Here is an 11,538-nt window from a genome sequence, read left to right as displayed (position 1 = left end):
AGCTCTTACCCCGCCGAACTCCCCGGCCCCGCGCAGCCGGCGCGCCGCCCCGCGTCCGCCGCTTTCCCCTTGCGTCTCCTTCACCTCCCCTTCCTCCGCCCCCGCCGTCCCACCCACCCCCGGGACGCCGGCCGGGCAGGAAGCGGCCCCTCCCGGCTCGTGAGAGGCCCGGTAAGTTGTCCAGCTGAGCCAGCTGTGCGCCCCCTGCCCGCGGGGGGTGAGGGTGGGGCTCGCTTCCGGGGAAATACGATCCTGGGCGCTCGGGAACTCCACCTGGCGGGTCCCCGCCGTCTCCCCTCGCCCCCCGCCCTGCTCAGTTCCTCTCCAGACTTTATCGTCCAGAGCGTGGATGCCCCCCTTCCCCCCCCCAGTGCCAGTGGTCCAGCTCCCTCTCCATCCTTCCACACTGCTCCGCCCCTGGCACATCCTTTGTCCTGGCGTTTGAAGGCTGAGTCGCCCCTTCTATACGCATTTGCTGAGATCTTTCTCCTTCCATTTCCCCTACCCCCAAGAGAGACCTTTGCCTTTTCCGGCTGCCCGCGTCCAGGTGACACGCAGCGGGTAACTTTAGTTTCTTTCTCCTGCCTCGGCCTGGTCCGCTGGGCTCAAGCTGGGACCGGTAGAGTGGCCAAGTGGGTTCGGGGGAGGGGATCATCTCTGAGGACATGCCCCTATTGATGCCACCTAATTTCCCCGGGGGCAGCCCCGTCCTCTGTACCCTCTTCTTTCTCCTAGTCCCAGCGTGAGAAGGCCCCCTCGACATCCTTCAAGTTGTGTGGGGGCCCGAGCGAGGGAGAGGGGGACAAAGAGAGGCCTTGTCTGGGGAGATTCCTGGGAGAGCGCGCCCGGGGCGCACGGGGGAATGGGGCGGGGCCTCGGTGCGAGTGGGAAGAAGCTGGGAAGAGGGAATCCGGCTGTCACCCCCACCCCCCACCGGCCGCGAGGCCCACTGGAGCAGTAGCCAGTCACAGGGGAAGTGTTTTGACCACAGTGAGTCAAATAGACCTAATCTTCCCTCAGCCCAGTCAGTCGCAACATCCTCCGGCTGTTGAGGTGGTTTGGCGGGGAGGAAAGTGGAACCTACGCAGTTAGAGGCTGCCTCCCCCTCTTCAGGAGGCAATCACGAGTGCTAAGGAGGAAAACTTTGTTCCTGGCATAAGACACACCCCAAACCCAGCGAGACACTGAGGTCATGGAGGGGCGCCCGCACAGGGAGGCAAGGGGTGAGATGGGGCAGTCGGTGTGCTCTGTGGCTGGGATGGCAGGTATTAGGTTTGTCCCTGTCTGCAAGGAAGACTCTCCCTCTGGGCTGCCTGCCCTCTCCACGTCGGAGAAATTCTCCCACGCCCAGCTTGCAGGGCCTCATAAAGGCAGGATGAGAATTCCTGCTCCCAGCGCCCCAGAGATGGAGGGGAGATTGGAGTTCCCTGGAAAGGAAAGCTGAGCTGAAGATTCCCTGTCTTCCCGCCCGCCCGCTGTGCCTAAGACTGCTGATTTCTCATTTCCAAATTTGGCAAATTTCACTTGGAGTGAAATCCTTGGGGTGGAAGGATAGCAATTGTCTCTGGAGCAGATTGGGAGTGGGCTGGGAGAAAGGAGCAGAGCCAATCAGGGGTGGACCCAGAGCCCCCTGAGGACATCAGCCTGCTTTTTTCTCCTCCCCATCCTTCTCCTTTCGTCCTTCCTCCAGCCTCTTCCCCTTCTCTTCCCTCCTTCTCTCCAGCAGCCGCCTGTCTCTGTTCAGCTGCTCTGGTCCCTGGGAGCGTCAGGGGCCTCATGGCTTCACCCCCCTCCACCAACCCAGCACATGCCCACTTCGAGAGCTTCCTGCAGGCCCAGCTGTGCCAGGATGTGCTGAGCAGCTTCCAGGGGCTCTGCAGGGCCCTAGGGATAGAGCCTGGTGGGGGGCTACCCCAATATCACAAGATCAAGGCCCAGCTCAACTACTGGAGTGCCAAATCGCTGTGGGCCAAGCTGGACAAGCGAGCGGGCCAGCCTGACTACCAGCAGGGCCGGGCTTGTGCCAGCACCAAGGTAGATATGCGCTGCCAGGGAAGGGGTTTGGACAATTGGGGAAGGGGGGGTCAGAGGAGGGAGATGGGATGCCATGCCTGTACTGCCTTGTGTGTTCACAGTGCCTGGTGGTGGGCGCGGGACCTTGTGGGCTGCGGGCTGCCGTGGAGCTGGCACTGCTGGGGGCCCGTGTGGTGCTGGTGGAAAAGCGCACCAAGTTCTCTCGCCACAATGTGCTCCACCTCTGGCCCTTCACCATCCATGACCTGAGAGCACTCGGCGCCAAGAAGTTCTATGGGCGCTTCTGCACGGGCACCCTGGACCACATCAGTGAGCACCACGTGGTGGCCTAGAGGGGCGGGTGAGCCTGGGTCTAGAGACAGTGGGGGGCTGCTGGGACAGACAGCCAAGAGGCCGAGTGGACAAGATTCACTTCAGCCAGGTGACCTGAAGGACTCAGGTTCCTCATCTGTAAAATGGGCAGTTGAACTGAGTGATCTCCAAGAACTTTTCCAGCTCTGACCAGGAGAACACTAGTGCTGGGGGGTGGGGGAGTGGGGTTGTGTGGCCCTGGGGTCTCTGGTCTTAATCTCCTCTCTCTTCCAGGCATCCGACAGCTTCAGCTGCTTTTGTTGAAAGTGGCATTACTCCTGGGGGTGGAAATTCATTGGGGTGTCACTTTCATTGGCCTCCAGCCCCCTCCCAAAAAGGGTAAGTACTTCTCTGCTCCCAAGACTCCCATCTGCCAAGGGTATTTTGGTCTATGGAAGAAAAAGGATGGGGTTGAGAGTCACTGGGTCACCCTTGCTATAGTGTGGCCGTGTACAAACCACACTGAACCTCATTTTGAACATCTGTACAATATGTCCTTCCTCAGCTACTTTCCACATTGTTGTAAAGGTGTAATTTGATAGCGTGTCATTGCTTGCTAAACCATGAACTGCAAAGCACCTTATGCATTTGTTTCACTGGCTTGTCCTGGGAATGTAGGGGCCCCTTCAGACTTCCACACCTTTGTGCCTCTCATACCTCCTGCCCCAGGTTGTGGCTGGCGTGCCCAGCTCCAGCCCAGCCCCCCAGCCCAACTGGCCAACTATGAATTTGATGTCCTCATCTCTGCTGCTGGAGGTAAATTCGTCCCTGAAGGTGAGTGGTCCTTTCCCTCAAAGAAGTCAGCATCTTGGGCTCCTCCTGGGCCTTTCTAGGCTATCATACTGCTCATTCTGTTGCCAATATGCACCTACCTCCACTTGCGTCCACTTCTAGGCTTCACAGTGAGGGAAATGCGTGGCAAACTGGCCATTGGCATCACGGCCAACTTTGTGAACGGGCGAACGGTGGAAGAGACGCAGGTGCCCGAGATCAGTGGTGTGGCCAGGATCTACAACCAGAGCTTCTTCCAGAGCCTGCTCAAAGCAACAGGTTGGGACCTCCCCCTGTAAGATCTCCCCTCCCTCTGGCTGTCTGTGGGCTGGCTCCTTCCTCTCCCTGCCCACCCTGTTCTCAGTCCAGGTAATCCCACACTTTCCAACTTTGTGGTCTTGGCAGCAAAGAACCTGTGCCCCGGGTGATTCAGTAGGCATAGCCCCGCTTGGCCATCCAGCATGATAAGTCGGAAATCTCTCACAAATGCATGGGCTTTTGCTTTGTGCTTCATTATATATGATTTTTTTTTAATTTTTAAAAAAGTTTTATTTATTTGAGAGAGAAAGAACATGAGCAGGGGAGGGGCAGAGAGGGAGAGAGAGAATCTCAAGCAGGTTCTGTGCCGTCAGCGCAGAGCCCAACACAGGGCTTTGACTCACGAACCGTGAGATCATGACCTGAGCCAAAATCAAGAGTCGGATGCTTAACTGACTGAGCCACCCAGGCGCTCCTCTTCATGTATGATTTAACATAAAAATGATATAGATTAAAAATGAAAGTGGTGCTTCCAGAAGATGCTCTAGATGTACTTTGGCTTTGCAATGCCATGCCTCCCTGGGGTGTACACACCCCGGTTTGAGAAGCCTGGCTCTCATCTGCAAGCATGGTGCAGGTCTCCTAGCTGCCACCCGTCCAAGTTTCTCTCTTTACTCCCAAGTCCTCAGGCCTCCCAGGCCCAGGACAGATGGTTCATCCATCGTGCCACCAGAACTCACGGGCCTGTGTGCAGGGGACACCCACTGCAGTCTAAGCTGTGATCCCAGCTCTCAGAGGTCAAGCATGGCTGAGATGTTTGGAGAGGTGACACAGGATAAGGAGACACACCTCCCTTTGTTTTGTCCTCCCCCCGACCCAACCCACAGGCATTGATCTGGAGAACATTGTGTACTACAAGGATGACACCCACTATTTTGTGATGACAGCCAAGAAGCAGTGCCTGCTGCGGCTGGGGGTGCTGCGTCAGGTGGGGCCCGGGCCCTGGAAGGGAGGGTCTGGGCAGTGGGCCCTGAGAGGTAGAGGCCAGCCCTGGACACAGTGTTGCCCCCTGGTGTGGAGGAGGGAGCCTGTCCTCTTCTGCCTGTGCCCTGACATTTTCTCCACAACGAGCTCTTCTCCCCTGGGATTTCCATGGCAACCTGAATCCTATTCCCATCCCCTGTACCAGTCATGGAACTACATGTGTAAACTCCATGAGGGCAGGGGTTTTGTCTCTTTGTCCTTTTTGTTTGCTGATGATTCCTAGGGCTTTGAAGGGTGCCTGGTGTGTAGTCAGCACTCAGTGAATATTTGCTGAATGAACTAGTCTGAGGAAGCACTGTCTTAGGGCCTCCGTATGTGCACCTTCTCCGCCCAAGGGGATGGGCTGCCCAGTTGACCCTGCCGGTTCTGATCTGTCCTGTAGGACTGGCCAGACACTGACCGCCTGCTGGGCAGTGCCAATGTGGTGTCCGAGGCTCTGCAGCACTTTGTCCGGGCAGCTGCTGACTTCGCCACCAATGGCAAGCTCGGGAAGCTGGAATTTGCCAAGGACGCCCACGGGCGGCCTGACATCTCTGCCTTTGACTTCACAAGCATGATGCGGGCAGAGAGTTCTGCTCGAGTGCAGGAGAAGCACGGTGCCCGCGTGTTGCTGGGGCTGGTGGGGGACTGCCTGGTGGAGGTGAGGAGGTCAGGGCTCCCTGATTGGGGGAGGAGGAGGGACTTCCAGAAACAGCCACTCCTTGTAAGGAGGCACAGGGGCTCCATGGTTGGGAGAGGAAGGTTGCCTCCTGGGAAGGAGGGGGTAAAAAAAGGTTTGCTCTTTGTGGTGAGGAGCAAGGGCTGCTTGGTGTGATGTGTGGTCCCCTCAGCTATGATTTTGGGGGCACCTGGGCTTGGGACTCCTAGCGGACTCTCACTGAACCACTTCCTTTCTTTCTGACCCTGCAGCCCTTCTGGCCCCTGGGCACTGGAGTGGCTCGGGGCTTTTTGGCAGCCTTTGATGCCGCCTGGATGGTGAAGCGGTGGGCAGAGGGTGTTGGACCCCTAGAAGTGTTGGCAGAGCGGTGAGGCCTGAGTTGGGGGTGGGAAGGGCAGGGGTAGAAATAGGACTAGGATCAGGAAGAGGGTGGGGGTGCTGGGCGAATAGGGTGGGGGGCACGGGCAAGAGGATAAAGAAAGGCCTGGTAGTTCTCGAGAGATGGGTGCTGATTCGTGCTCCCGCTTGTGCCCTTGCCTTTGCACTTACTTCCCCAGGGAGAGCTTGTACCAGCTCCTCTCACAGACGTCCCCAGACAACATGCACCGCAACGTGGCCCAGTATGGGCTGGACCCAGCCACCCGCTACCCCAACCTGAACCTCCGGGCCGTGACTCCCAATCAGGTCAGACCCCCTGGCACCTACCAGACTCCAGGCCTGCCCTGTCACTGCCCCTGTGGGTGAGCCCTACCCCAAGCAGGCCCCTCCCCACTGGGCTGAGGCAGACTGTCAGCCTGCCTTGAGACCTGAAAGGGGCTGCCTTAGGTACGAGACCTGTATGACGTGCTGGCCAAGGAGCCTGTGAGGAGGAAGAGTGACAAGATAGATGGAGGAAAGCCAGCCACAGGTGAGCAAGCTCTCCTCCGGAGGCAGTGTCCCAAATATTTACCACCCAGTGTGGTGCAAGCACCAGCCATCAGCACAGTTTGCAGCCTTAGGCTGGGAGCAGAGCGCTGGGACACGGCCGATGGTGGGGACGTCTGGGGGCCTCCTGCAGAGTGGAGAGGCAGCAGGGCACTGAGCAGTAACCGCTTGCCAGTCTGTGTGCATGATATCAGTATTTCAACAACTGCTACCGCCCCGACAGCCAGAGTGGCTGATGGTAGCCGTGCTGCCCTTCCAGCCTTGCAGACCCAGACCTGCCCTCCCTTTGAGTCTCTGGACCCCCCTTGTCCCCCAGTTTGTAGCCTCCTGCCCTCTGTGCTTAGCAGTGATTGCACCTAATTCATCACTTTATTCCAAGAAGAGAAAATTGGGAGGAAAGCAGTGATGCTCAGTGAGCACTAAGTTGGTGCCCCTGCAGGGGTGCGTCCTGCCTCCACCTCCCATACTGACCCCCGTGCCCATCACCCCGGTTGCCTTTGAGCCAGGGCCCTTCAGCACAGCACAGCCTCCTCTCTCAGGGTCGACAGGCACCCAGGAGGAATTGCTACGCTGGTGCCAGGAGCAGACGGCTGGGTACCCAGGTGTCCATGTCACCGACTTGTCTTCCTCCTGGGCTGACGGGCTGGCTCTGTGTGCCCTGGTGCACCGGCTGCGGCCCGGCCTGCTGTGAGTTGCAAATTGGGCTCAGGGGTCCCTGGCAGTCCATCCCTCTTTCATGCCTCTGTTCCTCCTTCCACCTCAGGCAGTGTGGACTGGTGGGGAGACCACTGTGTAGGAGTTACGCAGTTGAGTCCCAGGACCGCCACTTTCTGGTAGTCCTTCTGCTCACGTCACTTCCCTGCCTGAGTCTCGTGAGAGTCCAGTGCATTCAGTAGGGGAGGTTTGTGAGTGGTGGAGCACCCCCCCACCCAGGCCAGAAAGCTGTCACTGGGCGGGTGGGGAGCGGGAGGGGGTGTGTACAGCAGAGAATCATCCCCCCCATGCCCTATGCTCCCTTTACACCCCATCAGCCCCTGCCTGCTGCCCTCTCCCGCTTCGATGGGGTCAGGTTCTGGTCTCCCATTGGCTTTTCTCCCCGACATCCCACAGGGATCCCTCAGAGCTGCAGGGGTTGGAGGCCCTGGAAGCAACTGCTTGGGCACTGAGGATGGCAGAACATGAGCTGGGCATCACGCCCGTGCTGTCCGCAAAGGCAGTGGTGACAGGGAGCGACCCGCTTGGCCTCATCGCCTACCTCAGCCACTTCCACAGTGCCTTCAAGAGCATGCCCCACAACCCAGGTAGCCTGGAGGGTAGGTGGGTGGGAAGGAGGTGGGGAAGGCACCCTCCGAGGGACAGCTGGGAGACATACCCTGGACTGGACTGTAACGGTCTGTTCCGGAGGTCCAGTTTTGGTTTCCCATCCGTGCTGACAGGCTCTGTCACTCAAAGCTCTCTGGGGACTTCCAGTGCTGTGCTATTCCTTGGCAAACTGCACAGGACCCTGCAGCGGACCCGTGCCCAGGTGGGGAGTCTGGGCAGGGTTGCAGCTGGGCAGCGCGTTGCTAGTGGGAATCCTTGGGGTGATGGGAGGACGTTCAGAATCGGGGGAGGGCTGGGGGCTCAGAGCTCCCATGCTTAGAGTGTAGGACTTGTTGCAGGAAAATGGGGAGGATACTGGTGGCAAGAAGCCGCGCCTGGAGGTAAATGCATGTGGGGCTAGACAGTCCCCTGCTGTATTCCCTGGGTCCTGTCCTATGTTCTGTCCCCCCATGTCTTGCTCCCTACCCCATGCCCTGTAACCCACCTCCACCTCCCCCCCACATCTGGGTTCCCTTCCTGTCTTGCTTCTTTTCCAGCCCTTTCTATTCTCTGCATACAGCCACTCTCCAGCCCCTCTACCTCCCTGCCCGAACACTTACCTCCTTAGGTAGATGCTAAGACCCCAAGTACTGAGGAGCCACCTGTCCCAGAGGCTGGTGTACCCCTGACACCCCCACCCCAACACCAAGAGGTGAGAAAGGGGGCCCTGTCTGCAGGCAGAGGCCTGGGGAGGGCAAGGAGGGGTGTTTCAAGGATCGGGAAGATCTTTGCTGCTGGCCTCGACTCCAGCTGACCCTGTGGTCTGGGGTTTGGTGCAGGCTGGTGCTGGGGACTTGTGTGCACTTTGTGGGGAACACCTCTACATTCTGGAACGCCTCTGTGCTGACGGCCGTTTCTTTCATCGGAGCTGCTTCCGCTGCCATACCTGTGAGGCCACACTGTGGCCAGGGGGCTATGAGCAGCACCCAGGAGATGGTAAGTTGGGAGATCTCCAGACAATTTGGGCCTGTCCCTGCCTGAGGGCAAGGATCTTGAAACTGCAGGGGAAGTAGGGTACTGGGCATGAGGTGGCAACAGGCTCAAGATGGCACTTGAGTTCCCCTGGGTTTAAGGTCTCTTCTGTCCCCTCCAAATCTCTAAATGTGGGGTTCTAAGGAACCAGGACACCAGCAGAAATTCACCTGCAAATCCACACCTGCAAATCCAGAGTCCTGCCACCCCCGCCTTCCCTGATAAACTGAGTATCTGGGCATTGGGCTGCCTACATCTTATGTCTTCTCCCCTCCTCCACCTTTCTCAGGACATTTCTACTGCCTCCAGCACCTGCCCCAGACAGGCCACAAAGAGGATGGCAGTGACCAAGGCCCTGAGAATCAGGTAAAAGCTGTGAAACTGTTGGGAGTGTGGGAAACAGTAAAGGGATCTAAGCCCCAGCTAACTTTGCTGGGGGTAACTGGATGTTCTCCAGAAAAAAAGCTCCATGAAGGTAGGGTTTTTTATTTTACTTATTGATTTATCTGAAATGTTTAGAACACTGCCTGACCCGTTGCAGTAAATGGCATAAGTGAATGAATGCCAGAACCCACATTTATCTAAAGGGGCAGCCTCAACTCCACAATGGGCAGATCACTGACCAGACTACATGGTGGCTTTTCCAGGACCTCCCTACACCTGATGAAAACAGCATGCCATCAGGGCCCTCAGCTTCTGTCACCCCCCAGGAGGGGACCGGTCCTGTCCCAAGCACCAGCCGGCCTACCCGTCAGCGGATCCGCCTCTCCAGCCCGGAACGCCAGCAGCTGTCCTCCCTTAATCTCACCCCTGACCCGGAACTGGAGCCCCCACCCAAGCCTCCCCGCACCTGCCTTGCCGTGGCCCGCCAGGCCCTGGAAGGCAGCTTCGTAGGCTGGGGAATGCCAGTCCAGAGCCCTCAAGGTGACTGCTTTGCCCAGACACGCACACCCAGGGTGGGGATGCCATGGGTGGTACTGGGATTCCTGAAAGGGGAATGCTGGGGAATCGAAAGGGAGGTGTGGGGCCCACGCCATGTCTACTCTGTTCAGTTCCTGTGGCTATGGAGGAAGAGGAGGAACAGAGTCCCTCCTCCAGTGAGGAAGAAACAGAGGAAGAGGAAACTGTGACTTTGGACTCAGACACAGAGCAGGTGAGTAGGAGGAACCTGGCCACCTATTCCACTGAAGCCAGCACACATCCACCAAATATGCCCCACAGCCCACCACAGGAAAAACCTATAGAATGCCCCCTCCTTTGAGCCAGTTTCTCAGAATGTCTTCTCACCCAGTGTGACTCCACAGTTTCTAAGCCTCTTATCTTTTCTACCAGAACTTACCCTACTTACCTCCAGCTCAGGAAGCTTTGGTCCCTTCTAAACAAAGCTTCCCCAGCCCCTATCCAACAGTGGGGCCAGGCCCTACCCCTGACTGGCCTGACTCTGCACAGGCTCTGAAGATCTTGGCCAAGAACTCAGGCACCATGAGCAAATACCCAACATGGCGTCGGACCCTGCTGCGCCGTGCTAGGGAGGAGGAGATGAAGCGGTTCTGCAAGGCCCAGGTGAGGGGTCTAGGGGTTTGCAGAATTTCTGATAGGGTCAGAGTTCTGACGTGGGATCAGACTTTCTCCGGTGCTCTTTCTTGAACAATCCAAAGACTCCTGGGCCTCCTGTCTTGCACCCCTCAGGCTGTCCAGCGGCGACTAAATGAAATTGAGACCGCTCTAAGGGAGCTGGAGGCTGAGGGCATGAAGCTGGAGCTGGCCTTGAGAAGCCAGAGCAGTGAGTAAAGATAGGAAGAACAAGCTGGGACACCCCTCTGCCTCTTGGCGTGCATTCAGCCCCAGCAGTCCCTCACACCACCAGGCCCTGCTTCCAGCAGACTCCACTCCTCATGCCCCTGACACCTGTGACCCTGGTTAGGGACTGCCTGACCACCACCCCCCACTCTTCCTTCCCATCAGCATCCCCAGAACAGCAAAAGACACTGTGGCTAGAACAGCTGCTACAGCTCGTTGAGAAGAAAAACAGCCTAGTGGCGGAGGAGGCTGAGCTCATGATCACGTAAGGGGAAGGGGGTGGGGACAGTGGCAGTAGCCAGACCCCAGCCAGCAACTTGGGCACCTGGGACAGCCGTGCCTCTTCAATCTCTGCCCTCCACAGGGTGCAGGAGCTGAAACTGGAGGACCAACAGTGGCAGCTGGACCAGGAGCTACGAGGCTACATGAACCGGGAAGGTAGGTGGGGTGTAGAGAGAGGCGGACATCATGAGGCTGGTGTTTGCAGCCTTGTGACCTCAGACACTGATCAAGCAATGTGGTCCTCTAGTCTGAGTGCCTCTGAAACATTTCAGGAGGAAGCCAGAGAATGGGGCTTCAAGCCCCTACTCTGCCTTCAGTTCAATCAGGGCTGCACAATTAGGCTTTTATGTAAGATTGCTTTTAAAAATGGTGCTGCTGCTGGGGTGCCTGGCTGCCTCAGGTGGAAGAACGTGCAACTCTTGATCTCGAGGTCATGAGTTTGAACCCCACGTTGAGTATGGAAATTACGTATGTACATACATACATATGTATATGTGTACACACACATATATACAATTACATATTACATGTATACATACGTATCATATATATGTATATATACAAACCAATCAATCTAAACTAAAATAAAAATGGTGCTACTACTAAACAAGGCTAGAAAACCACTGTTGTTTTTTTTTTTACAGTGCTCTTCCTCATTTTACAGATGAGGAAACTTACCCTACCTAGTTGTGGAAGTCACATAAGGCCAGTATTAGGTTGTGCCTCTCCTGCCTCCCTGTCCGGTTCCCTGTTCGCTAAGCTTTGTCTTCTTCTTCAGAATTCCTGAAGACCCCTGCTGACCGGCAGGCTGAGGACCAGGTCCTGAGGAAGCTGCTGGATGTGGTGAACCAGCGAGATGCACTTATCCGCTTCCAGGAGGAATGCAGGCTCAGTGAGCTGGCCTCGGAGCCGGGGGCCCAGGGCTAGAAGTGGGGGGTGGGGGTGGGGGTGCTGCCTGCCCTCTTCCCTATGAGGAAGACCACCTCACCCGAGGACTATGCCACCCTGTTCATCTGGGCTGCCTGGGAGGGGCCTCATTGTTTACAATAAAAATGTTCCTGTCACACACAGGCCTAAGGCTG

The 11,538-nt window shown here is 57.2% G+C and overlaps 1 protein-coding gene across 5 annotated transcripts; it reads left to right on the top strand.

Moving 5' to 3' along the window:
• The first annotated feature begins 63 nt into the window (after nucleotides 1-63).
• On the top strand, nucleotides 64-11,522 carry MICAL1 (microtubule associated monooxygenase, calponin and LIM domain containing 1). 5 transcript variants are annotated; one of them, XM_043592079.1, is made up of 25 exons: nucleotides 64-171; nucleotides 1,691-2,034; nucleotides 2,136-2,343; nucleotides 2,620-2,724; nucleotides 3,055-3,159; nucleotides 3,280-3,435; nucleotides 4,302-4,402; nucleotides 4,841-5,098; nucleotides 5,368-5,483; nucleotides 5,674-5,800; nucleotides 5,942-6,023; nucleotides 6,580-6,727; nucleotides 7,151-7,341; nucleotides 7,477-7,565; nucleotides 7,690-7,743; nucleotides 7,971-8,054; nucleotides 8,182-8,338; nucleotides 8,664-8,740; nucleotides 9,022-9,298; nucleotides 9,427-9,527; nucleotides 9,824-9,937; nucleotides 10,064-10,157; nucleotides 10,340-10,439; nucleotides 10,539-10,612; nucleotides 11,235-11,522. In XM_043592079.1, the coding sequence occupies exons 2-25, from the start codon at nucleotides 1,777-1,779 to the stop codon at nucleotides 11,381-11,383; spliced, it is 3,225 nt and encodes a 1,074-aa protein (XP_043448014.1). In that variant the 5' UTR covers nucleotides 64-171; nucleotides 1,691-1,776; the 3' UTR covers nucleotides 11,384-11,522. The 5 variants fall into 5 exon arrangements, with proteins under 5 accessions (XP_043448014.1, XP_043448013.1, XP_043448015.1 ...); XM_043592078.1 differs by having other exon boundaries at nucleotides 75-171; nucleotides 7,702-7,743; XM_043592080.1 differs by having other exon boundaries at nucleotides 99-171; nucleotides 1,724-2,034; nucleotides 7,702-7,743.
• The last annotated feature ends 16 nt before the right edge of the window (nucleotides 11,523-11,538 follow it).

This window comes from Prionailurus bengalensis, chromosome B2, assembly GCF_016509475.1.
Source record: "Prionailurus bengalensis isolate Pbe53 chromosome B2, Fcat_Pben_1.1_paternal_pri, whole genome shotgun sequence".
In the NCBI taxonomy this organism is placed as follows: Eukaryota; Metazoa; Chordata; class Mammalia; order Carnivora; family Felidae; genus Prionailurus; species Prionailurus bengalensis.
This window is presented reverse-complemented; position numbering and strand designations above follow the sequence as displayed.

Coding starts and splice junctions, on each gene's coding strand:
- MICAL1 (XM_043592079.1), top strand. CDS start 1,777: ATGGCTTCACCCCCCTCCACCAACCCAGCACATGCCCACTTCGAGAGC. Junction 9,528..9,823: donor TGGACTCAGACACAGAGCAG/GTGAGTAGGAGG, acceptor GACTCTGCACAG/GCTCTGAAGATCTTGGCCAA. Junction 10,158..10,339: donor GGCCTTGAGAAGCCAGAGCA/GTGAGTAAAGAT, acceptor CCTTCCCATCAG/CATCCCCAGAACAGCAAAAG.